Source organism: Arvicola amphibius, chromosome 15 (assembly GCF_903992535.2).
Source record: "Arvicola amphibius chromosome 15, mArvAmp1.2, whole genome shotgun sequence".
Taxonomy (NCBI): domain Eukaryota; kingdom Metazoa; phylum Chordata; class Mammalia; order Rodentia; family Cricetidae; genus Arvicola; species Arvicola amphibius.
This window is the reverse complement of record NC_052061.1, coordinates 46,990,548-47,017,422: the sequence shown is the minus strand read 5'-3', so window position 1 is coordinate 47,017,422 and position 26,875 is coordinate 46,990,548. Positions and strand designations below refer to the sequence as shown.

The following is a 26,875-nucleotide window of genomic DNA, read 5'->3' as shown; positions in this document are numbered from 1 at the left end:
GGTCCCTGTGGGATTTGGTCCACAAACTAATCTGTGAAGCCCCAAGGGGAGCAGGCACAGTATCCGGGTAGGGGAAGGAAATTTTAAAAAATCGGTATTTCGTTTCGGTGGGCTGCGTCCCCATTAGAGGGACTCGCTGGGATCTCGGAAACCGAGTTGCGGATAAGTTTACCTGCGAGTTGCGCGGAGCTCTCTGCTCCCGGGTCTGAGAGAGGGGCGCGTTCCGTCGCTTTCTGCGGCTCCGTCGAAGAGGGTCCATCGGGGAGGCGAAGCCGGTGTGGGCCTGAGGCAAGGACGGGCTGGGAGCGTCAGTATTTGGTGCAGTCGTAGGAGTAGGGGGCCGCGTGACGGTAGAGGGACGGCGCGGCTCGGTAGGGCAGCTGACAGCTCGCATTGCCCACCTGGGACTCCCCGAGGGTCGAGTTTTCCAGTCCCAGCCGGTGCGAGTTGAACATCTCCCGGACATTGGGGAAAGTTTGCTGTTGGGTGGCGAACGTGTGGCCAGGGAGGTGGCTCAGGTCCCCGCTGTGGTTCAGATACCAGGAGGTGGCCTGGGTGGCGGGCTGCGGGGCGGGAGGGGGCTGCGGGGCGGGCGGCGGCGCCTGCGGATGGAGGTGGCCGTGATGCTGGTGGTGGTGACCTGCGGCCCCCAGCGCACCCTCCTGGCCCGCCGCGAGGTTGAGGGCTCCGAGTGGGGAGCCGGGGCCGCTCGGGTGGTCCGACAGAGCCTCGTCAGAGCGGGCGGGACGCACACGTGCGCGGGTCTCTCGGTCCCGGTGTACGACTCATGGCCCGCATGCTGCGCTGGTAGCCCGCCGAGCTCGCAGCCTCCAGGCCCTGCGCGCAAGGCTGCGCGTAAGCGGCGGGTGGCGCGGCGGCATAAGGCAGAGCCAGCGGCGGCACCACCAGGCCGGCGCGCGCGGCCGCCGGGCTCAGATCGCCTCCCGGAGGCGACGTGCGCAGCGTCATGATGGTCTCCACGCTGAAGCCTGGCAGCCCGTTGGGCGCCGCGGCGTGGGTGCTCAGGCAGCGAGCCGTCTGGGGAGCCAGCGGGAGTGGAGGCTGCGCTTGCGGGGACTGGCCTGCAACGCGCCCTCGGGACTCAGCGTCTCCACCTTAGTGATGACGGGCAATGCGGGTGACGCCGCCTCGCTCTTGACCCACAACTTTCTTCTCGGCTTCCTTGGGCGCGTCCGCTACCCGGGTCCCCGTTGGGGCGCCCCTTGGCCGCAGCCGGGGCGGCTCCTTGAGGTGGGCCCGCTCCTCCTTGTCCTTGGGCACGTCCTTCTTCTTGAATCGCCGGCGTCGCCGTAGAAAGCTGCCATTCTCGAACATGTGTGTAGGAGTCTGGGTCGAGCGTCCAGTAGCTGCCCTTGCCCGGCTTCTTGTCGTCGCGCGGCACCTTCACGAAGCACTCGTTGAGCGACAGGTTGTGGCGGATGCTGTTCTGCCAGCCCTGCTTGTTCTCGCGGTAGAAGGGGAAGCGGTCCATGATGAAACTGGTAGATACCGTTCAGGGTGATCTTCTTCTCGGGGGCGTTCTGGATCGCCAGGTGATGAGCGCGATGTAGCTGTAGGGCGGCTTCACCAGGTCCTTGGGCGCCGCGGGCTGGTGGTGTAGGGCGCGTAGGAGCGGCCCATGCTGGCGCCGTACTGCTCCGGGTGACCGGAGTAGACGCCCATGGGGCTGGCCATGCCGCCGTAGCTGCCCGCTGCCCGGTAGTAGTTTTGCTCGCTCAAGTAGGGCACCACTCCCAAGGCGTTGGGGTCCGACACCGAGTAGCGCGCCTGCATGCTGCGGTCCCAGGCGCTCGGCCGCCGCTTGTGCGCACCGACTGCGGCCCGCAGCGAGCGAGGCCCGGAGCAGGGAGCAGGAGGGAACCGGGCCGGCGCGAGCAGCCCCTGCTCGGGGCAGCCTCGCGAGTGACGCGCGGAAGGCGCCGGCGCTCGGGCCGACCGGGAGCGCTCGGGTTCAGCCGACCGGGCGGGTCAGCATCCTGGAGGTGCGCGCCCGGGGCGGCCCCGCTGGCCGCGCCGCTCTCGGCCCAAGCGGGTGGCAGCCCTGAACTGGCGGCAGGAACGCCACGGATCGAGACCGACCCTTCTGACGCTAGGAAAGGAGATCGCGGCTCTCGGGGCCCGGCCAGTAGAACGGCAGCCCGCAGCCTCAGCGAGCTAGGGTGCAGAGAAGTTGTCCGGCCGAGCCCGGAAAAAGAAGCAAAATCCCTTTTAGGGATTGGGAAAGTTTCAAAAGTCTTCAGGCTCAAAGCTAGTTTTTACTTTCCTCAGGCCGCGCCCCCTCCAGGAAGTTTGAACCAATCATCTGGCAGCTGTGAGGAGGATGGAACCAATCAGGGCGAGAAAGCGCTGGAATCCGTCGGCTCTAAGACCCAGCTGCTCTTAGCCAGATTTTTTTTCCCCTCCACCCCCTGTAGCTCAAGTTAACTTGAGGACTTTTAAAAATAAGTTACATCTTATTAAATTTTATTTTATTATCACATTTTGTTTAACGAGACCACGTGTCCACAGCAAAAAATAAACCTGTTCCTCTGCAAAATTAAAAAAGAAGAGGTTTAGTTTGGAATTTTAAAATCGAATTGATGAAGTTGGGCAAGGTCTGCCCGGACCAAGACCTTGTAAGTAGCAAAGATCCTAAAGATTTTTCTTATTAATGAGTGAAGAGGCGAATAATTAGATTTCTTAATTATCGGGGCCTAGTTGTAATGGGTTCAGAGCAAACCGATTGAGCCGGCTGGGCCTCCTGAGCACAATGGTGAATAATCCACTGGGCGCTTCGAGGTCGGAGAGTGTTAAGAAAAGCCCACAAAGGAGGCCGGGGTTGTAGAATTCGGTTCCTATCGCTCCCACGCCTGGGGTCGAGCTGGGGAGGAAGGCTCGGTGGGAAAGCCAAGCCGGGAGGGAACACACCTTTGTAGCAATTGATCCTAAGTCTTAGCTGTGACAGATCTGCGTCCTCCTGCCCATTTTTGGGGGCTCAGGGAAGTGCGTGAGTCCGGCCACTTGTTCTTCTCCCTCTCCTCTCCCGCATAGACACGGGCTAGCCTCCGGTGTCATCCTTCTGGTTGCTTTCACCATCTCCAGCTATGAAATGCTTTGGCAAGCCCACTCCCGTGCTGCCGAAGGTGTCCCCAGTGCAGTCCTTGGGCCATGGTACCCCACCCCGCGTGGGGAGTTCCAGGCCTGCTCTCCACCCCGGGGCTTAGCCTTCCGGAGATTTACTGGAGTGCTCGCACTTCGTGGCCTCTGACTGGCTTCCCTGGCCGCGCGGATCACCACTCTGCGGCCAGCATCTTTGGGATTTGTAAATTGACTATATTTCAGTTTGTTTGTTTTGCTGAGTTTTGAATAAGGTGAGCTGGGGACCAAGGGCTCCTCAGAGGCCTGGCAACTGAAGATTTTTATCGCTGCCAGCCTTGCTGCGTAGCCACACCGAGGTCTCCACATCCAGGGCTTTCGCCTTCCCTCTAGGAAATCCCAGGGACGGTTTGTTTATTTGTGGAGTGCTTATTTATTCCTTCAACACCTCCAGGTCGTCATCGGATCCTGCTCGCCCGCTTCCCCAGAAGCACTGGGTCACCATCCCTTCCGAAAGGCTCTCACACCCCGCCGAACCTTCTGGAAGTTGTTGGTCCGGTTGGGTAGGGAAGAAGGCGACTGATAAAACATTGTTTCAGCTTTCCGTGTGCCCCCCCCCCCCGCGCGGGCATTAGATTTTCAGCAAGGCAGTGAGACATTGAGACCATTAGAGACGTCCTTTTCAGCTTTGACGCTCGAGTAGATGACAATAGTGGCATCGTGTGAATTACCATCAAAACAAATAAATATTTGTGGTACTATCTTTGACTCAGGATTTAAAGGGAAGGGAGGTACAAGGCCCCCTGACCTGAAGTATCTTGGGAAACACATTTTTTGGGGGGGGGGGGCTGTTCTGGGATTCTTCTTTGACACATTTCAGCACCTTCTCCTCTTTAAGCAACAAGATAATGCTTCCCGGGTGCAGGTCGGGTGCCTGTCCGAGTCTTGTTTAAGCTCTTCTTCCCCTACTCTCAGGCTCCCACTAAGACCTTATTGTTCCAATGCCCCTAGTGTATTTGCGTTCATGTGTTTTGGGGGAGGGTTTTTTTTAATGACTATGACAGAAAGTGCCTTTTCACCCCTGAAGCTCGTGGCAGGCAGTGTTGAATTTTTCTCACGATTTTACTGGAAATTCCACTCACTGATTAAGAAACACTCCCCCCATCTGTGTGCTTCCTGCAGGGACACTGTTTACTTTGTTCTTATGAGGGTGTGTGCGCGTGTCCATATGTGTCCATGTCTGTGTGTGCCCATATGTGTCTGTGTTTTCATATATGCCTGTGTATGTGTGTGTCCGTACGTGTCTGTGCCCGTGTGGGTGTCTATCTGTCTGTCTGTGTGTCCGCTTAAATAGCTTTATCAAAAGCACAGGGCAGAAATCAAACACTCCAACTATGAAATCTAAATTCCCAAAGGCCACTTTCTGCCTGCATATGCCCAGGATTGAACCAGTGTCTGCTAGGAAGAACATTGGTTTACGGGTCACATACAGTTACTATCCGGACTCAGAGAGGTGGTAGGGATGTTCCCCCTCTCTGAACCTGGGCTTCTCCAACTTCTACAGAGCAAAGAGAGATCTGTTTGTTCCGGTTTCTAAAACAACACCGCACACACCTGGACTTGGCAGGCACCACATCATGCGGCTCCAGCAGCCTGCAGAGGCCTCAGCGGTCTAAGAGTTGCTACATTCTTGCTTATTGCCTGTTCCTTCTCTTCCTTGTCTTGTCAGCGAGACGAAAGCAAATCAGACCCCCAGAGAGCCCTGTGTGTTAGTCAAAATAATAAGCGATGAAAAGGGCAGAGAGTTGCCTCCCCGGCCCTTCTTCCTCCGCAGAACGCCAAGACTCCAGCCACTGGAGACACGCACTCCGTGGGTGATGGTGCCATCGTGAGGCCAACTGGGGAACTACATCGACAAAAAGTGGGGGGGGGGGAGGCAAAGAAGCCAGACAGGTTTGGTTCTAATGAAGGTGCTGACCACCTTGTGGACGCCAGTGTGCTTTGCCTGCAAAGAATAAAGCGTGCAAAACCTCAGAAGAAGGTCAAGTCAAACGGGGCCTGGTGGGTAGCTTACAAAAGTCCTTTTCCATAGCTTTGCCATGTGTCAAGGCTGCTGAGTGACAGAAACATCTTTTGAGACTTTGGGAAGTTGCCATTGGGAAGCAAGGAGGGTCTGCATACCCCTGGCTGGGCTACGATTTGCCTTGACACCTTGCGGAGGGTGTTGTGGGAGGGTTGGGGAGTTGAGCAGAGAGCTGACTATTGGGATGTGAAATGACAGACTGTTTCTGGAGGGGTCCAATGACTTCTGTCGTCAGGCCCCAGCATGGACCAATGCAACACAAAAGCAGGAAGCCGATTTGTTCTCAGCTCTTTGCTTAGCATCCTTTGGGCTCAGGAGATGCCTTCAGTTTTAGGAATGAGATAGCAAGAAGAGTCTCAGGTTCCCCAGGCTACTTAAGAACTGACCTGTGCAGGCAGTGGACCTGTGCGGCAGTGGTGGCACACGCCTTTAATCCCAACACTCGGGTGAGGCAGAGGCAGGCGGATCGCTGTGAGTTCTAGGCCAGCCTGGTCTATCAGAGCTAGTTCCAGGACAGGCTCCAAAGCTTACAGAGGAAACCCTGTCTCAAAAAACAAAACACAACAACACAACAAAAAGAATTGACCTGTGAGTTAGACATGGGCAGAGAGGCGTCCCCCCTTTTCAAGACAGGGTCTTGCTATGTAGACCAGACTGGCCTGGAACTCACAGATATGCCTGTTTTTGCTTTCTGAGTGCTGGGATTAAAGGTGGAGAACATACCCCCATCAGACACCGCTATCATCTATCTATCTATCTATCTATCTATCTATTATCTATCTACTATCTCTTATCTATCTACTTATCTACATCATCTATCTATCTATCTTCCATTTATATTGGGCTTTTCCAGGCAGGGTTTCTCTGTGTAGCCCTCGTCATCCTGGAACTCACTCCGTAGACCAGGCTAGCCGCAAACTCTGAGATCTGCTTGCCTCTGGCTCCAAAGTGCTGGGATTAAAGGTATGAACACCACTGTCCAACCTCAGAGCTAATTTTTAAACAATCCTTGTGAGTCAGCTTCTAGAAATTACCTTTTTCAGGACAAAAGTTTCAGCCCTTGGTGGATCCAAACTCATTTTTCTGAGAATGACTTTTTTTGTGGAGTTGAGATGGTGAAGATAGGGTGAGGGTGGGAGGGTCAAAGGGCATTAAGGAGACCCAATGGCTACATGCAGTGTTTGGTGCTAGATGGTATAAAGTTCAGAACAAATAAATGGGCAGGTCTGAGGGAATCAGAATGCAGAGTGTGTGTAGTATAGCTGTCTCTCCCAGGTCAAGATCCCTGAGTGAGATAGGACTGTGCTCAGGTAAGAACACGCTCTGTCTAGAGCAGACACGTGTCATAATATTTAGGGCTAATGTCACAGTCTGTGCAAGTCTGAAAAGATTTGAAAGGAGATGTGCTGCTGAGCAGAGTGATTGCCTGGCACACAAGGCCCTGAGTTCCATCCCAGCACTGCAAAAGAGGGGAGGGATAGAGGAAGGGGGGGGAGAAAGAAAAGGAAGGAGGGGAGGGGGAGAGAAGGGAAGAGAAGGGAGGAAGGAGCACAGAGAAGGGGGAGTAAATACCGATGATGGCGCCTTAGCCTGCTTTCTGTGCCTGTGATAAACCACTCTGACAAAGGTAACTTAAGGGCGAAAGAGTTTATTTCAGCTCACAGTTCCTCATCTTTGGGGTGGGGGAGTCTCGTCACAGGGCAGGAGCTTGAGACAGCTGCCCACATGGCAGCTGCCGTGCTAGTGTTCCCCGCCGTTCTGTTTCAGACAGTGCAGGACTCCAGTCAGGGGGTGGGCATGTCTGCAGCGTTGGATCCTCCCGCCTCCATTAAGGCCATCAAGGTAATCCCCACAGACATGCCCAGAGTCCCCTCTCCCAAGTGAGTATAGATTCTGTCAAGTTGACGATCAGCACTGACACGGGTGACAGGAACAGGAAGAGGGTCCAATAAATGAGCGCAACGGTGGCTTTTACATTAGGGCCTCCACTGCATCATTCTTGCAAGTTTTCTGTTAAATTTAGAAATTTTCAAAACTTAAGACATCATTCTAACTCTGAAAACAGAAAAAAAAATGACAGAAAGCCAAGGTCTTTCCACAGTAGTGGATGGAGACCGTTCGCCAAGAATCGCCAAGTGTCCCCTCTACCACTGTTCTGGGATTTCTCAAACTCCAGCCCAGAATGACTGTGATGCTGTGAACACTGTGACTCACCCTCCTCCCTGTAAGAACCTGCACTGGGAGGTCAGAAAGGAACTGAATCGTCTCCAGGGACGAGGGGAGAAAGAGGTAAGGAGTTGGACATTTGGTCTTTGTGGGATTTGCAACCAACCGGATTGACATTTCCCAGCTCTGAGCATGAGCTGACTCAGATTCCCCAATCTGGACTGGTGACTCAAAGAGGCCATTAAGACTGACACTGGGACCTCACAGGAACAACAGGACCCCTGTCCCGTACCATGGGATCCCCTTTACCTTTAGGGGTGACAAAGCTAGGGTTGCCCTCACCCTGATTCCACCCTCTTCAGGCCCATTGTACCTGCTGAGCCTTCAGCTGTCCCTCAAGTTCAGGTACCTGACCCCAGACTCCTCCTCTGGTGCCTCCACTGAGGATCATCTGCTTACGTCTCCCCACCCACCACACACACTCACACACACTCCTGACCCTATTCTATTTCTCAGCCACACCAGTCAGTCTGATGGGATCTGCTTCCATTTGTTGCCAGGCCACACACACAGCAGAAGGAAGTAGGGGCAGGGCAGCCTAGAACCCTGCTGTTAAGATCTCTTCCTTTTTAAATTAAAAGTGTTTTGCATTTATTTATGTGGGGCAGGGGAATGTGGGCCAAGGTGACTGTGGAGGTCAAAGAGCAACTTTCAGGCATCAGAAGTCCGTTCTGTGCTTCCACCGTGTAGGTCCTGGGCTCTGAGGTCCTGCCTCCCAATCCAAAATAAATAAATGAATGACTGTTAAAATCTACTGGAGAGGCATCCTCCCCCACTTCCAGGGAAATATGTTTTATCTAAGAGGGCTTCAGGAGAGTGAGCCAGGTCCTGGAAGGCCGGTAACCAAGTGTCTGCACAGAGAGGTGCTGGTCTCCAGTCCAGGTCCCAGTCCTCTCTGAGAGCTCAGTCTGACAGTGTCTCCCATAGTAATGACAATCCTGGAAACCAGAAGTCACTAAACAGGACACCACCATTTCCTCCTTCATGCCACATGTCCAAGTTAGAAGGCATTTGGAGTAAGAAATGGCTCAGTCTGTAAAGTGTTAGCCTTGTAAGCAGCACCCACGTTAAAGAATAAAAATAAATATCTGGGTGTGGTAGTGCGCCCTTGGAAATCCAGCAGATTTGGAGATACAGGCAGATTCCTCTGGATGATCAAAAAACAAGGTGGATGACTCATGAGGGTGACAACAGCCTTCTCACGTGTGCATACATAGTAAACACCATCCCAACACACGCGCACGCACACACACACACACACACACACACACACACACACGGGAGAAGAAAACGCCAGCTGAGGTGTGGTGACACAGGCCTGTAATCCTAGCATTTGGGAGCATGGGAGGCTGAGGCAGGAGGATTGTGAATTCAAAGCCATAACAGAGAGTAAGACCCTGTCTTAAAACATCTAAAGGAGCAGGAAGAGGCAGAAGGAAAGGAGAAAAAGAGGGAGAAAAAGTAGGAAAAAGAGGAAGACCAAGAGGAGGAGGGGCAGAAAACAGTAGCCAGGCATGGTGGCACACACCTTTAATTCCAGCACTTGGGAGGCAGAATCAGATGCATTGTTGTGGAATACTTAAAAAGATGTGTTACTTTTTTTTTATGCTGTGGGATATTACTTTCACTGTGTAAAGGTGTGTTACTTTTCTTTCCGCTGCATTCCATTAACAATGTAAGGTGTGTTACATTTGTTCCTGCTGCATTTGTTTAATCATGTAAAGATGTGTTGCATTTGTTTCACCTTCCCTGCCTAAGGCACCTAATTGGCCTAACAAAAAGCTGAACAGCCAATAGCTAGATAGGAGAGGAATAAGCAGGGCTGGCAGGCAGAAGGAATAGATAGGAATCTAGGTTCCAGAAAGAAGGAGAGGGAGACTCCTGGGGCTAGCCAGGCAGACAGCCATTATTAGCCAGACATGCAGGGAGAAGCAGTGAAAGTAAGATATAGAAGTAAAGGAAGGTGGGGGCTGGAGAGATGGCTCAGAGGTTAAAAACACTGCCTGCTCTTCCAAAGGTCCTGAGTTCAATTCCCAGCAACCACATGGTGGCTCACAACCATCAGTAATGGGGTCTGGTGCCCTCTTCTGGCCTGCAGGCATACACACAGACAGAATATTGTATACATGATAAATAAATAAATAAAACATTAAAAAAAGTAAAGGAAGGTAAAAGTCCCCAAGGCAAAACGTAGATGAAGAGAAACAGTTTAAGTTATAAGAGCAAAAACCGAGTGGCACACACCTTTAATCCCAGCACTTGGGAGGCAGAGGCAGGCGGATCTCTGTGAGTTTGAGACCAGCCTGGTCTACAAGAGCTAGTTCCAGGACAGAAAAACCCTGTCTCGGGGGGGGGGGGGAGGGGGGGAAGAGTCAGCAAGAAACAAGTCTAAGCTAAAGTCAAGCATTCATAACTAATATGTCTCTGTATCCGGATATGGGAGCTGATTGGTGGCCCAATGGATCTCTGAGTTTAAGTCCAGCCTGGTCCACTTAGTGAGTTCCAGAATAGGCAGGACTATGTAGAGAGGTCTTGTCTCAATAAAGGAAGAGGAGAAGGAGGAAGGAGGAGGAGGAGGAGGAGAGAAAACAGTAAGTCTTGGGGAATTCTAACAGCAAGCCAAGCTCCTGAGACACTAGGATGTTTTCTTGGGCTCTCCATCCCCCTGTTCTGCTCTTCATGGTTCTCTTCCCCCGGGAGACTGTACATTCTGGCAAGATCAGGAATCTGGAGACACCACGGAGATTCCTGGACGTTCTCGCTGCCATCAGCCAAGCTGCATAGTGACACCCCTTAGTCTATAGCCTCCTAACCCCACCACTCTCCTCCTCCTTTCTCCTGACTTTCTGCTTCCCTGCCCCCCACACCTGCCTGAACACTGCTGTATACCGTCTAGCTGTGACTTGGCAGCTTCCCTATTGGTGATCTTCCGTGAGCAACGGTGACCCTGATTCATCCCAATGTCCAGACACACCCTCAGCTCTCAGCCACAACAATCTCTGCTGGAGCCAAATTTGTTCCCATTTCCCATCCCTGAAATACTGTCCGTCCCCTCCCCCACTCCCATCTTTCACAGGAAACTGTATTACCCCACCAGGAATGCTGTGTAGCAGGGGGACAACTGACGGGGTGACGGTGCTGATCATGTGACAGCTTTCCCACTCTGGCAGAGGTGTGACCTTGGGGAAGGCTCTGCTTCTCTGAGAGAAGGAGCGTATGGGACTCTGTGACTTCTGCTGTGAACCTAAAACCTCAGAAACAATAACCAGTAAAAACTGAATCCTGCCAGGTGAAGCGGTGCACACCTTTGATCCTGGCACTCACACTCGGGAGGCAGAGAGTGGATCTGTGATTTCAAGGCCAGCTTCTGGGGCTGGAGAGATGGCTCAGAGGTTAAGAGCACTGGCTGCTTTTCCAGAGGTCCTGAGTTCAATTCCCAGCAACCATATGGTGGCTCACAACCATTTGTAATTTGATCTGGTTCCCTATTCTGGCATGCAGAATGAACACTGTGTAATGATAAATAAATAATTTTTTTTAAAAAAAAAGGCCAAGCCGGGCGGCGGCGGTGGCGCACGCCTTTAATCCCAGCACTCGGGAGGCAGAGGCAGGCGGATCTCTGTGAGTTCGAGACCAGCCTGGTCTACAAGAGCTAGTTCCAGGACAGGCTCCAAAGCTACAGAGAAACCCTGTCTCGAAAAACCAAAAAAAAAAAAAAAAAAAAAAAAGGCCAGCTTCCTGGGCTGCACAGTACGTACCTATCTCCAAAAGAAAAAAAATGCACTGTTCTGGTGATCTGTAGGCAGCAAGGGCAGAGTGCTAACAAACTCTAACCAGCTAGGAATCAGCCTTGAGGTCACGTGTCACAAAGAGGGTTCATGGGAGCCTAATTTCATCTAGGTGCAAATGAAGTTCAGCTACAAACAAGCAAAAAACCACAACAGAACCCTCCATCAGAGGCTGGGGTGGCTAGGAGCTGGGAAGCCACCACAGACCTGAACTGACATCCTTAGCCACTCAGATGTTCCAAACACACAGTATACAACTACATGCAAACACTGAGCAGCTTCGGTCGCCTTTTAAGGCCCCTCCACTCCTCCTTGCATTGGGAACCAGCCAATTTGGGGGGTTTTATTTTTTTGCCACCTTTAAACACACAGCAAGAAGCCAGCAGGTACAGCTATAGTAATTAAAGAAGAAAAAGTGCCAGGTAGTAGTGACACACACCTTTTATCTCAGCACTTGGGAGGCAGAAGCAGGCATTCTCATTGAGTTTGAGGGCAGCCTGGTCTATAAAGTGAGCTCCAGGACAGCCAGAGAAATCCTATCTCAAAAAAAAAAAGACAGCCAGAGAAATCCTATCTCAAAACAAAACAAAACAACAGAACAAAACAAAATAAACCAAAAACCAACCAACCAGAAAAGAGCCTGAGGCTGCCCCTGACTTCCAGAAACATAGGTGTGCTCAAGGACACACAGACACACCCTATGAAAGAGGCCACCTGATTTGCCTTTAATCCTATCACTCTGTGAGTTCCAGGCCAACCTGGTCTACAGAGGGAGTTCCTGGACAGCCAGGGCTGTTACACAGAGAACCCCCACCTCCAAAAAAAAAAAAGATTCCTGGACAAAGTCGTGAGTGGGTCTCTGTAAGTGACCCACGAGGAGTCAGGAGCCTTCAGGCCCAACACTTTTGAGCTTCTGGCTGTCCCCACCTTACTACTCTCCTTATTTCACTTCAGGAGTGTTTTTCTTTTCTAAACAGCATTTATTTCTGTGTCTAACCACGTGCCCCTAGGACAGTTCTTTGTCCAGAGACACAGGGAGCTGGAAATCCCAACGGGTGTCCTCAGTCTCAGATCCACTCCTGTACATAGGTTTCCTTTGACTTTCGAGCAATGTCTCTACAGATGTACACACAAGATGGTCGACACATACCACATACTTGCATATACATGAATATGTATGTTCCATGTATTAGTATGTGTGCTAATGGTATCTGTGTATGGACTCATGATACAGCACAGTCTGTGGAAGTCAGGAGGATAACTCTAGGGAGTCGTTTTTTTTCCTTCAACTATGTGGGTGAGGGACTCCAGATAGCTTGAGCGAGGCAAACATGGCTCTGGCAGGCTTGCCCATCTCCCCATCCCCTCTGCCTTGCTAAAAACCATGAGCTTACATTCCTAAAGCTAGCCACCAAGGTCTATTTCCTCACTTGGATACTTCCTCCTCCTAAGGCTGACCACCGAGGTCTAGCCTTCAGCTCACCTAATTAACATGCCCAATTAAAATTAAACATCTCATCCTAACATGGAGTCCCCCTTGTACCTTACAAATCACCATTTTCCTATATGCCCCAGCTGTCTTTCTATATAGAGGCAATCCTTTGTTTCTCCTGCCCCTCCACAAATATTCCTACTTGTTTCCTTCCCCTTCTCCCTTTATCTCCCATCTTTACCTCTTTAGTCCCTGCGCCCCCATTCTTTCCTCCTGTAGCAAATAAACCTCCTTTGTGCTGAGAACTTGGTCTTGGGGATCCTGAACCCAATACCCATCTCTTACAATGGGTCCTGGAAATGAAATTTGTTAGGCTTGGCAGCAAGCACCTTTCCCGGCTAGGCCATTTTGTCAGCCCTATATGCGTTATATATGTTCCACGAAATACAAATGCATACGTGTGTGTATATGTGTCCCAGGCATCCTCGTTCTAAGGCGGCTCCAGCGGCGGCCTCAAAATCACTGAGGCAGGCTGGAGAGATGGCTCAGCAGTTAAGAACACATGACTGCTCTTCCAAAGGCCCTAAATTCAATTCCAAGCACCCACATGGTGGCTCACAACCATCTGTAACGGGATCATATTCCTTCTTCTAGCCTGCATGAAGACATAGCACTTATACAAATAAATAGTAAAATAAACAAACAAATAAATAAATGTATGTGTTGGGTGCATCTGCAGCGTTCAGCAAGCTCAAAAGATAGACAACTGGGACCCAAAGCAGGAACCCCATCCGCTGCGTGGCCTGCGCATGCGTGTGCCCCGAGCCCATCTAGCCTCAGTGCGCAGGCGCAGTGTGACGCGCAGGCGTTTGACGTCACCGTGAGAGGCGTCGCGCTGTGACGTGAGTTAGCCATGGAGGCGCTGGCGGGTGAGGAGTACGGTGGGCAATGGGGGAAAGCAAGGCATGGACTGCCCAAAAGTCCTGGTGGTCCGAACGTGGCGTGTGGCGGATGCGACCTGGCCTGTTACGGCTATGATGGCCAGGCTGACAGCGCGAGGGAAGAGTCAGTCCAGCCCTCACCCAGCCGGGCTCGACGCGTTTAAAATAGCCTGAGCCTGGGTGGGTAGGGGGAGTGGAGGGGATCGTTCAGCCGGGAACACCGCGCAGCGCCTTCACAACCTGCGATACAAAGTATTGTAAACGAGGAAGCGTACGCATCAAGCAGCGAAAGTTTTGGAAAGCTTCCACTTGCCCGTCAGTGGGGTTCTGCCCTTGAAACGCGTCTGTAATGCCACGAAATTACAAAGGACCAAATATGGGGCTAGAGAGATCTCTGTGGCGCTTGATGCTCTTACAGAGAACGGAGATCAATCCCAGCAAGCATATGAGATAGCTCACAACTCGCAGTTCCAAGAGAAAGGACCCAATGCCCTCTGATCCCCCGGCCTCCGTTGGCACCTGCGTGCTTACGCCCCCCACCCCCCCGCAGTTGCTGGTGGTGCACATAACACGGTAAACAAATGTGGGCACACGTATGTAATAAATCTTTAAAAAAGAAAGATAAAATACTATACACTAGGCAGGGTTGGGGGGTGACTCGGTGATGGTGTGCTTGCTTAACACACTCAGAACCCTGAGTTTGACCACTCTGCACCCCTAAATAATCAAGACTGCATTCTAGCCAAACCTGGTGGTCCACACTCCAACTCTTGCTACTTGGGAGGCGGAAGCCAAGAGCCGTGTGAGGTTCAAGGCCCATCTGTGCAACACAGTGTCACCTTGCCTCCAAAAGGTGTTGTGTAGCTTATCAGTAGATGATGGCTAAGTATGCTGCGTCCCTGGTACCCGGAAGACAATGCAAATGACTTCACAGCTAGGTTTCACGGCATGCTCCCGTTCCTAGGACAAGTTGGAGTCTCTTCTCCCAACTGGTGAGGGAGTTTGAGGGGAAACAAATATTTCCATTTGACCTAAAGAAAGACTTGGCACCTTAAGCTGGTCTGGCGGGGACCCAAACTCCTGTGCAGATATTGTCACAAGAGCAGGTATACAAGTGGCCACATGCACTGTGGGATGGTTTTTTTTTATCAGTAAGTCACAGTCCTTTGTTGTCGTAGGTGTCTCCAAGCAAGGTATCCGTGAACACATTTGGGACTATATGGAATCACCTGATTTAGCTGACTTCCCCCGACCTGTGCATCAGCAGGATTCCGAACTTTAAGGTATGGAGATGTTTCTGGGTTGTATAAGGGGATGAAGTTATCCCTGAGAATCATGTCACTTTCTGGTAGGATTGGTCCTTGAGGCGCAGTTGAGCAGAGGCAGAATCCAAGAGGGCCTGGAGGGCTCTTTGGTTTGGACACCTTCCCCTTCATTACCCAGTGGGGCACAGCCTCTCTGTGGGAGTGGAGGTTGCACTATAGCTGCTACCAGAGCTTTTCACAGAGCTGGCCTCCCTCAGCCACTTATGCGGAGCTTATGCAAACCCCAGAGGGAAGCCCAGCCTTTCGTGCCCAGAGAAGCGTCATGTGACAGAAGCCCTCGCGCCGTTTCCTAACCCAAGGTGACAATTGCCGATAGTTTTACACGGAAAATAGTTTGCCTGAAAGAGGCAGTGTGATCCAGGAGCCTGGTCTAAGCTGGCCATCCCAGCAGTGGAAAGTGCAGAGGGCAGAGAACACAGATGAGCTCATGGGCTCTGGAGTGAAGGGAGCAGGCGAAGGAGAGGCCTCTCCAGGCATCCCGCTCCTTAACTGATGCTGCTTACATTAGCTCCGCTTTTCTGTGGAAACCCTTCAGCTTTTCTGCGCTCTTTTAGAGTTTTCTTTCCTTAAAAACTGAGTTCTGGGGCTGGAGAGAGGGCTCGGTGGTTAAGAGAACTGGCTGCTTTTCAGAGGTCCTGAGTTCAGTTCCCAGCAACCGCATGGTGACTCACAACCCTCTGTAATGAGAGCTGATGCCCTCTTCTGCCATAAAGTCAGTAGAGCATAAAGTAAATATCTTTAAAAAATAAAAACAAACAAACAATTACACTAAAAACTTGAATTCTGGCTTAGTTCCTTTCCATCCTCTGTTCTTTCTGAAGTCTCCTTGGGGGAATATGGGTTCCTGTGTCTGGGTGGATGCAGGGCTGTGATGCCTAGGCCGTACTTGGCCCACGTCCCCAAGGGTGACATGCAGCCACGTTTACACAGGTGCTTCTCATGCTGCAGAGCATTTCCCCACACCTGCCCGCTTTCAGGGTGGCGAGAACCATTAAAAGTCAACCCCGATGCTCCTCAGAGACACGCCCGCTTCCTCGTGCTGGAGGTGAGTGCAGCGCTGTTTTTGCCTACCTAGGGGTCTTACCTGGCTTGCAAAGCATCAAAGACCTGGACGTCTTTGCTGGGACACGGGAAGTGAAAGTGGACCCTGATAAGCCCCTGAAGGTGTCCGGTTGCTGCCCTGCAGGTAACTACATGTTCCCAAGGTGCCCTCAGTCAGGAGCGCTCCCCACTCCAGGTGACTGCTGAGTGCATGCCGCATGCCATGTCTCTAGGTGACTGCTGAGCGCATGCTGCATGCCGTGTCTCCAGGTGACCTGCAGCTCACAGCAGCCTATCTGTCACTGTCGTCTTTAATATTCTAATTCCTTAAAGCAAAAACTCCTCAGTTAGAAATCTGAATCTGTGTTAAGTGATGGTGGTGTACACCTTCAATCCCAGCGCAAGGGAGGCCGGGGGCAGGCAGATCTCTGTGAGTACAAGGCCATTTAGTCTACAGAGCAGAGGGAGTTCCCAGGCTAGCCAGAGCAACACAGAGAAACCCTGTCTCAAAAAACATAAACAGAAAACAAATGTGTAGACCACTTTTCAAAGAAAAGAGAAGCACCCCCGTCAGTTCATTCAACTACTTTATATCATCTCATGTAGTATGAGACGAGAGCTTGGTGTGCATTTTAATGCTCATAGCTCTAAGCAGTTATAATAACCAGTGCAGACGAAGTGAATACAGGCTGAGCCACACATATCCCTGAGTGGCACAGGCAATGTGATGACTGACCTAGCTCTGCCGAACCAAGGCTGCTGCTGCTTTGGCACTGAATGTCGGGCATGGAGCTTTGGAAATCAACCTGGGATGGCCAGAGGCCATGGAGTGACTTGCTGGTCCCCCATTGCTGTCCCATTACATGGCAGAAGCCTCAGCTGTGCAGGACATTGTGCGGTAAGGAGTCCATAAGGCCTCTGTGCTGAGGAGAGCAGTGAGGCAGCTCCTACTCTGGGCCCGAGACTCAAGGAGGCTGCCTGGAAGCGCAGGAGTGTTGACCTCCCCTCCCAGGCAGTGAGATGGTATTTGAACTAGACTGACACCCCACCACCGCAGGGGAGCACAGCAGGGAGCAGGGGGAGGGAGCTGTTGCTGATGTGGAGGAGGACACCAGGGATGGGTCACTCTGTGGCCCTCAGGAAACAGCATGAGAGGGGAAGGAGCCCAGCCATGCTCAGGTGTTCCTTAGTTCCTTTGTTCATGGGGAAAACATGCACCGCGCTGTGAAATTGATTGTCTTTTCCCGCAAAGAGCAAAAGACACTGCTGGTCCCAACTCCACGACTGAGGACAGGGCTGTTTAATAAGATCACACCACCCTCCTGGAGCCACTAAAGACATACTGAGGAAATGTGCCACCTCCCAGGTGAGTGATTAGAAGCGTCCACCCTGGGAGACTGCCCTCGTGAGTCATCGCACCATGAAATAGAATTCATGAAGTTACACAGAGCCATGAGAGCTCTGTTAAGTATTTACCAGTTCTGCCTGTGCCGTAGATACCCGAACAGATAGTTTGGCTGGTTAGAAATGCTTGTTCTAGGGCAGGTGAGACCCAGCACGGGGCACTCTGGTGCCCTCTTGTGGTAGATTTGGTCTGCGCCTGTGCTTGCTCCCGCCTGTTTAGATGAAGCAGTGAATGGGCAGGATGCACCCTCTTTGCCAAGCAGGCTGTAAAGCACCCATCAGTTGTAACTCCTGACAGGAGAGTGATTGCATGTCATCAGACACTTCACAGCTAAACTAGATTCTGTAAATTCATTGATGTGTTAGAGAACCAGGATTTGCGTCTTACGTTAAATCACATTTGATAGCTTTTTAAAGAACCATAAACGTAGGGCTGGAGAGATGGCTCAGCAGTTAAGAACACTGACCGTCCTTCCAGAGGTCCTGAGTTCAATTCCCAGCAACCACATGGTCGCTCACTACCATCTATAATGAGATCTGGTGCCCTCTTTCTGGGTGTTAGGTACGCATGCAGGCAGAACACTGTACATAATAAATCAATAATTTTTTTTAAAAAAAACCATAAATGCCATGTGATTTTACTTATCCCTTTTAAAGGGATTTTACCTTGAGTCTAATATGTAAATATTGAATGACTTTTTATTTTCTGATAACTTATTGAAAAAATTGGCTATGGTTTACAAAAACATGTACAGTATGCTATAAAGATAAAATACATGTGTATAGAGGAGCAAGTTGGAGAGGACCGAATTTGGTGGTGCACATCTGAAACCAGCTGCTGGGGAAGGTGGGGAGAGGAGATTGCTGATCCGAACCTGCCTTGTGTTACAGCAAGACTACATTTCAGAAGAAATATTAAAAGGAATTGTGGTGGGGGTGGAACATAGCTCATTAGAGCTCTTCCCCAGCACGTACAAAACCCCAGATTCTGCCCACCACTGAAGAAAATGGAAAAAAGAATAAAAGGATGAAAAGTAAGATAAAATTGTAGTTCTGGGCCAATCCCAAGCCTGCAGCTCAGGATTCTCAGCGACAGGGCAGTGGTCAGTCCTGGGCCTCAACTTAGGCAGTGAGGAGCCTATTTTCATGGCCACCGAGAGGGACAGCGTAAGGCTGCCACAGGGTGGGTGCTTCGGGCATGCACTGTGACGTGCTCCAGGGAGACCCAGGCCGTACACTGATCCCAGAAGAGACTTGCTAGGTCTCTGACCTGCTCCACAAGGGCAGTCCCCTCACACCTTCTATCCAGGCCTCTGATCGTCAGGATGGGTGGGGTTCCACTGGGGGTACATATCCAGAAACGAGAGTTGCCCTGCCTGAAGCGATGGCCATGCGGGGTACTGACCGTGTCCTGTGCCCCCATTTCTAATGTTTCGTCTTGGTGTCCCTGTGCCATGAGGAACCTGAAGCTCCTGAGACTCAATGGGGCCTGGCCCGGTTGTGTGTGGCTCCCACCTGATTTACCTATGGTGCTCTTTTGGCATTAGTGTTCTGTGACTTTGTGTGGTTCGTTCCCTCTGTCCCTCTTCCTGGGGTAAGAACTGTAGAAAACACTCTCTCAAATTGTTTCTGGACTGGCTGTCCCTAGGGTAGCGTGGGAGTCACATCTACTCTGACTGCGCTAAGACAACGGCTCAGCTCCCGTTTCCCTTTATAGGGCGTGCGGAACTTCAGTGTCCCTGTGGGCTTGGACTCCAGTGTCCTCGTGGATTTAATTGTGGTGGGATCTGTTGCTGTGTCTGAGAAAGGTAAACTAGAGACAGGCTGTCCAGGTGTTCTGAAGGCTGCCCTATGCGCTCTCCCCTGCCAGTCATTCTGCCCTGCGTGCCTGACCCCAGCCACTCACTGGCCACTTGTATAGGCTTTGTTCTGTTTTAGTCAGACCAGAGTCTCCCAGGTACCACAGAAGAGTGCACAAGGCCTGCGCCTCAACTAATGCAGTCTGGATAGTCTGCACAGGCATTCGCGGAGGCCTGTCTCCCTGGTGACCCTAGCTTCTGTCAAGTTGACAGGTGACACAGTCACAGGGGCTCACAGGGGCCCCAGCACCCCTCTTCCTGTCCCCTGCACATGTTGGGATTATCCAGCTTGAACTTTGAGCAGGCCGATAGTGAGCCGTAATCTCTCCCATGCCTTTAAAGTCAGTGTTGTTGTATGTCCCACGCTGACCTCAGATCAGTCTTCCTCTCTCAGGCCTGTGACCGTGCAGCCCCACTGAGCCTGGCCTCCCCTTTGCTTCTGGATTCTCTTTTCTCAGGCAGGAGATCAGACACCTGCCCTTCAAAGCAGAACTCTGTTCTCTGTCTTCACCTGCCAACCTTTTGTGGCTTTCGGGTTTTGATTTCAGAACTTGACGTTAGCTTTCCACCCTCCCACCTCAGCCTCTGCGTGCTGGTGCAGCTGCCCCACCGCACTTGGCCTCTCTCACTGCTTTTCACTGTGTCTTGGTGACATAGCTAGAACTCACTGTGCACTTTCAGTGTTCGGGGCCATTTGTGGCTTGCTGGGACAACAGGAACACTGAGACCCCATCCTTTCCACTGAGGCCTGATAGGAACCTACTTCTGCTGTGCCCTGCCTTGTCTCTTAGGCTGGAGAATTGGGAAGGGAGAAGGCTATGCCGATCTTGAGTACGCCATGATGGTGTCGATGGGAGCTGTCCACAAGGGGACTCCAGTCGTCACCATTGTCCATGACTGCCAGGTATGTCCTGCCAGATTCTATCATTGGTGCCCCTCAGCAGCTCTGGGAGAGGGAAGACTGACAGAGACACCTATTCGTTCAGGCACATGGAGACTTATTATTAGTTATGAATGCTCAGCCTTTTCGTATGCTTGTCCCACTAGCTTTATAATTTAATTTAACCTGTTTCTCTTCATCTATGTGTTGCCTCAGTTTATCTTTTTTTTCACTCTTTATGTCCTATTTTTCCTGCTTCTTCCATGTCTGGTTAGTGGCTACCTGATTGGTTGGCCCCAGCGTCTCTCTCTCTTTCTCCCTCGTTCTTCCTTCTCTCTCCTCTGTCCTCTTGAGCCTAGGTTCCTCCTCATACTTATTCTCTCCACCCACCAGCCCTGCCTATTTCTGTACTGCCTAGCTGTTGGCCATTCAGCTTTTTATTAGACTAATCAGGTGCCTTAGGCAGACAAGGTAAAGCAGTAACACATCTTTACATGATTAAATAAATGTAGCAGAAACAATTGTAACACATCTTTACATCATTAAACAAATGTAGCGTAAACAAATGTAACACATCTTTGCCCAGTTAAAGTTAAAATATTCCACAACATAAACAAATGTAACATGTATTTCCATAGTTAAGGCAGCATGCCACAGCACCTGTTCTTGGGTTGTGCTATTAGCAGTGTTGATGGATGAGGGCCCTGGGTCTCCTGCACTGGAGATCATCCATCCAGTTGCTCAGTTCCTTCCGGGCCCTGCTGTCACCTGACTAGTCAGCGCCTTACTTTGTTCAGGTCGTTGACATTCCTGAGGCTCTTCTAGAAGACCACGATCTCACCGTTGACTACATCATCACTCCGACCAGGGTCATTGCTACAGGCTGTGCACGCCCAAGCCAACAGGGATCATCTGGTCCAAGGTGAGTTATTACTGTGGCTGACATAGCCTACTGTAGTGGCCATCAGTGTTCCTCATATGGCCTGGCCATTGTCTGCTGTCCTGTGTGGCTGGACATCAGCACTACCTGGAACTTTGAATGGTGTAGCTCCAAGTAATGTCTTCAGGCTGAGGCCTAGAATTACCTAGGAAGCAGTCATGGAGGATCACTTCACTGTGGTGCCTTTGCTAGTTTTTCGTGTGTGTGTGTGTGTGTGTGTGTGTGTGTGTGCATTTGTGTTCATATATGTGCACGTGTGGAGGCCAGAGGTGAGCCTTGGGTGTCATTCCTCAGGGTGTATGCCACCACACCCTGAATGTTTTTATAGTTTGTTGGTTTTGCAGTTCTGTGGGGTTGGACTTACAGCCTTGTGATTTGGGCAAGCACTGCTAATGAGCTACCTCCCAGTCCTTTGCTAATTTTTATTTTGGAGGCAAGCTTCACTGCCTAGGCCTCTCAAGTAGCCAGGATTACAAGCTACACTGCCACCCTCCACAAAGGATTGCAAACTTCTAGGTAATTGACACATGAAAAGCAAATCTGAGTTGAAATTTTTGGAGGATGGAATTTTTGGAGGATGGAGCATAAAAATGTTGTTTTCTGTTTGATTAACAAGTAGAGCTTTCATTTCATGTGGCACATTGATAAAACGTAATGACCATTCCTAATTGCCAGCTAGTAAAAACAGAATCCCCTCAGCGTGGACAGCGACATCAACCCATTCTGCTAGCCCAAAAGTAAGCTGTGGGGAAATGGCAGAGCCAATGTTGTTGGGACTTGTGGAGAAGTGAGCCAAGCCATGCTGGGTGGCATGACTCCCTACTCAAAACAGGCTGTTCCCGAGAGGAGTGGTGCCTGGCTCCATAGTAGCCTGAGCACCAGGAGATGCCATCCTCACAGCTCAGCTCCTGTGCTGCTCGGCTTCGTAGAAAAGGAACCCAGAGCCTGAGTGCTGATCAATGTGTATGCTGTAGAAACCCTGCCTTGAGCTGGGCATAGTGGTGCACACTTTAAATCCCAGCACTCGGGAGGAAGAAGCAGGTGGATCTCTGTGAGTTCAAGGCCAGCCTGGACTACAAAGTGAGTTCCAGGCTAGAGTGAGACTCTCAAAAAAACAAACAGCAGTATCAACTACAAAAACAACCCCCCCCCCCACACACACACAAAAAAACCCTGTCTTGGAGCCGTGGCTGTTCTCTCAGTAACTACTTGTTTACCAGTTTTCTGCCTCCAAAGTTAAAGAAAACCTTGCCTCTGATGGATGAGAAGTGTCAGAAAGGACTGAACAGGTCTGCTTCCTGGCCCCCTGCAGGTTTTACTGATCAGGCTGATCTGCCAGCTCAGGCCAGGCATCCCACTGGCAAACTGGCTGCTGTTGGTCCACATGCTTCCAGCCATGTTTGTATACACGGATCAGGCACTTGGCTCCTCCTCCTCCAAGGCACACTGCTCACATGGTGATCTGCCTTCCACTGCCTCTGAAGGTTGTTGGGATGTTTGCAGCCAACTATACCAACTTGGTAGGACCACAGGCTGATGCTGAGTTCAGCAAGTTGTTCATTTAACAACCTGGTGGCCCACTGCTAGAGAATGCTGCATGAGTCGTGCTTAGTGTCAGACCTGCCTGGCAGTGTGTAGGGCCAGGCCATCAGTGTGACCCAAGAGATGCTCCTAGGCTTGTAAAGGACCCTGTGGCTGGGACGGGAAGATAGAGGCCCATTCCACCCTGCTGTGGCACATGAAGGGAAAGTCTGGAGGACGTCAGAGTGTCAGGGTTTCATTTAGGCTGCTGTGGGATCGGAGCTGAGCTGCAGGCTGGTGACTTTCTATAGGAATGGAAATCCAGGCCTGGCTTTGTGTTGCAGGTTTATCATCTGGGCACTCTGGATGCTGAGGCAGGAGGATGGCAAGTTTGATGTCCAGGCAATATTATGAGGCCTTTTCTATAAATAAAAAGAAATGGCTGGCTGGGCGGTGGTGGCGCACACCTTTAATCCCAGCACTTGGGAGGTAGAGGCAGGTGGATCTCTGTGAGTTTGAGGCCAGCCTGGTCTACAAGAGCTAGTTCCAAGACAGGCTCCAAAGCTACAAAGAAACCCTGTCTTGAAAAAAACAAAAAATAAAAAAAGAATGGCTTGGCTGTAGCCTAGTGGTGGAAGACTTGTCTAGCCGTGTGAGGCCGTGTGCTTCACCCCCAGTATCAGAGAAATAAATAAAATTAAACGTGCAGTGGAGTCTTACCTACCTCCCCATAGACCGCGCTGGGGCCTTCAGCACCCTTTCAGTCATATGGTGTGGTGTGTTACCAGAGTCCCTCCTGAGTGTGTGGGTGTGGCCTTGGTGTGACTACCCCCTGGTCACCCCAAGACTCCAACTGAGGTCACTGTCTTTTTCAGGTCAGCTGTGAGATGCTTACGAAAATCCCAGTGCTCAGGATCCTCCGTGAGCGAGAGAAGCGGGCCGGAAAGGATGTCACTCTTCAAGCTGAGCCTGGAAGCCAGCACCCAGCTCCAAGCACCATGAGGAGACCCCGAGATGTACCGCAGTCAAAAGCAGCTTCCCTAGGAGGGTCCCGAAGCCCCTTGCATGAGGTGGACACCCAACCAGCTGCCACTGTGTACGTGGGAAACCTGCCCTCCAATGCTCGCGTGCGTGAACTGAAGAGTGCCCTCCAGGAGCTGGGGGCAGTGCCCCTGAGGCTTACCTGGCAGGGGCCACAGCACAGGGCCATTCTACACTATGCTGACTCAGCTGCTGCCCAGCAGGCCGCCTCCCGCCTCCAGGGCCTACATCTAGGTGCCAACACCTTGAGGGTGGCACTGGGGCAGCAGAGGGATACATGACCTGGTGAGCAGCCCCCAAGGGAAGAGCTATGCCATCTCTTGTTGGAATGTCTCTGACGTTTGATAGTTTGCTATTGATGGGGGCCTACGGGCAGCAGAGGGATACATGACCTGGTGAGCAGCCCCCAAGGGAAGAGCTATGCCATCTCTTGTTGGAATGTCTCTGACGTGTGATAGTTTGCTATTGATGGGGGCCTGCTGCTGTGTGAGGCATAGGCTCTGTTCCTCCTGGGAAGAGGCCACACTTTCCTAATGCATAGGGATGTTTGGTGAGCAGCATATCACTACTCTCAGAATACCACAAACTCTGACTCATTCTGACCCATTCTAGTTCTGGTTCTGGTTATGAGGTCTGTGTGATATGCCCTCTGGGTGCAGAAGGTAGAGAATGGAGACCTGATTTAGGATAGGAGAGAAAGTGAACACAGACCCACAGAGAAGAGGCCGGGCAGGGATCGAGGGCAGGCAGCAGAGCCGCAGTCCAGCAGAACAGGGGTGGGTAAGGGGCTCTGCACCCGGAGAATGGGAAGTCCACTTGTGCACGTATGTGATAATGTCTACCCAGGCGGCACAGCTTTAACTCCACAGGCTCAGGACCTTGCTTGTCCCTCGGTGGGAATGGCGGGGGTGGGAGGGGTGTGTGTGTGTGTGGCATTTGCCTGTGCTTTCCAAGGCGCAGAAAATAAGCATTTATCATGTGCATGCTTGAGCAGTTTCTGGTTTTTACCAGTGGGTCTTCCAGTGTCCATTAACATTGCCCTTTGCCCCAGAAGGGCAGGCCTAGGAAAAAAAAATCCGGTGACACACAACTCCTTGCAGGGACCTAGCCGTGGTCACTTAGGGCTAGTTCAGTAACCACCCTTCCAGGTTGTCCCAGGTGCTATGAAGAGTGGCTGTGGGAAGCGGGCCTTGAGCTGCGCTGACCTCTGGCCTTGCACCTGCTGGCCTGGCCTTCCCTCCGCTCCTTCCCAGCACAACCATTCGCCATCCCTTCCTTTCCCCACTCTGCTTTTTCCCAGAGCTCTGCCTGCATTTGGATCCTCGCCTGCCCTTTGTGTCCCTTCTTATCATGGATGTTCCCCACAGGACAGTGGCTGCAGGTTAGCAGCCCGGAGCTTTTTCCCAGACCAGCAGGGCATGAGCAACTCAGGAAGTCCCATGTTATGTGAGCTGTCCATCAGAGCTGGGAAATGGGGAGATGACCCTCACCCCAAAAGCAGCCACGCCTGACTCCAGTCACTCAGGTCACCCAGATGGTGTGGGCCTCTTGTTACTTGTGGCCAGAATAATCCAGATGTGTTGACACACAGTCTGAGCCACGTGTGCCTTGTGTTAAAGTGGCATCAACACTGAAGCCCCCGGTGCCCTCAGTCTCAGCCATGGTGGATGATGCTGCAGGCCGTAGCCTTTCTCGGGATACCTTTGAGTCTGGTTCCCCAGATGGCTGGTTGACCACAGGTGACCAAGTCATTGCATTCTTTGTCATTGTGATTGTGTGGCACATAGTAAACAGTGGGCAGAACTCTTGTGGGGTGCTGTTGTGGCAAAGACGCTGTGAGTGTTGCTGCATGATTCTGGGCCCCTCCCTCTTACCCACCCACATGGTATTTGGGCTGTTTAGAAGAAATTGGTCCTTTGGACTGGCTCTCACCCCGACTCTTAGGATTACTGCTGCTGTGATGAAACACCACGATCAAAAGCAGCCGAGGGAGGAAAGGGTTTATTTTACTCAGAGTTTGATACAATAATTGATCATCAAAAACAGTGAGGGTAGGAACTCAAGCAGGGCAGGAACCTGGAGGCAGGAGCTGGTGCAGAGGTCATGAGGGGTGCTGCTTGCTTGCTTGCTCCTCAGCCTGCTTTCTTTATAGCATCCAAGACCTCCAGCCCAGGGATGACCCCACCTGCGATGGTCTGGCCCTACCACATGAATCCCTAAGAAAATGCTCTACAGGCTTGCCTGCAGCCCACTCTTCTGGAGCCATTTTCTCAGTTGAGGTTCCCGCTCAGATAACTCTAGCCTGTGTCAAGTTGACATAAAACTAGCCAGCACACTGGCCTCTGCCTGTGTGTGCTTGCCCTGCATCCTGGCTGTTCTGATGAGAACAGAGTCTCAGCCTCCTGCCATGACTCGGACTGATACCTGAAGCTGAGCCAAACCTTTCTGGGCATCTTCACAGTGCTGAGAAACTAGCTAATGCAGGAAGGTGGCTTTCCCAGCACCTGTTATAACTAGGCTTTTAGAAATGTGACAGCAGGGACTAGAGAGATGTTCAGTTGTTAAGAGCCTTCCAGAAGACCTGAGTTCAGCTGCCACGTCACAAAGCTCACGAGCACCTGTAGCTTCACCTGCAGGGATCTGAGACCTCGTCAGACCTCTGGGTACTGAGCACACAGCACACACTCAAATGCACACACACAGCAACAGCAGTAAAACTCAGAAGTAGCTGGGACCATGACTGATGACCAGCTCAGACTCCTATAGGTGAAATGAGTTTTACAGAAAGTGGTTGCAGATCACAGAGATATTCCTCAGTTCCAGCATGTCCAACCAGATCCTAGCAGAAGCTCCTCAGGGAACTGAGCAGCAAGCAAATACTTGGGGACTGACAGCAGCAAGAGCAGAGAACAGCAGAGGTTGACCTCTGGACTGCTCCACATGCACACACACACATGGGAACGGGATGAAGTGGGCTGGCAGAGGAGCCAAAAGGCAGTGGCAGACCTCTCAGTGCTGGTTTCTAGGTGATTCTAGGCCCTGGCTTGGAGATGAGGTTTGAGGTTATGAGGTCCAAATTTCCAGGTGATGCTGGTGGCATCCCTTCCTGTTATGCAGGCATAGTGAAGCCACACTTAATACAGAAGCCAGGATGCCCCAGGAGGAGAGGCCAGAGCAGCTGCAGTCATTCTGAAGAGTGCAGTGGTGGCTTGAAGGGTAGAATGCCAGAGAATGTAGTGAGAGCTGCGGGCAGGCCTGCTTTTCATCCCACCTGGCTCCCGGCTGCCTGGCTAGCTTA

At 51.6% G+C, this 26,875-nt stretch overlaps 2 protein-coding genes across 2 annotated transcripts; one reads left to right on the top strand and one right to left on the bottom strand.

Annotated features, from left to right (window-relative positions):
• Positions 1 to 308: 308 nt before the first annotated feature.
• Positions 309 to 1,794, bottom strand: Foxc2 (forkhead box C2). The gene is given in 10 exon segments (XM_038312218.1): positions 309 to 736; positions 739 to 783; positions 786 to 1,017; positions 1,019 to 1,069; positions 1,071 to 1,160; positions 1,162 to 1,338; positions 1,340 to 1,498; positions 1,500 to 1,552; positions 1,555 to 1,620; positions 1,623 to 1,794. Coding segments are annotated over 10 exon segments (1,473 nt in total).
• Positions 1,795 to 14,746: 12,952 nt separating this feature from the next.
• On the top strand, positions 14,747 to 24,558 carry Mthfsd (methenyltetrahydrofolate synthetase domain containing). The gene is given in 11 exon segments (XM_038313287.1): positions 14,747 to 14,830; positions 14,832 to 14,849; positions 15,967 to 15,982; positions 15,985 to 16,055; positions 17,154 to 17,249; positions 17,251 to 17,298; positions 19,054 to 19,144; positions 19,987 to 20,099; positions 20,873 to 20,960; positions 20,963 to 20,997; positions 23,412 to 24,558. Coding segments are annotated over 11 exon segments (1,068 nt in total). The 5' UTR covers positions 14,747 to 14,785; the 3' UTR covers positions 23,859 to 24,558.
• The last annotated feature ends 2,317 nt before the right edge of the window (positions 24,559 to 26,875 follow it).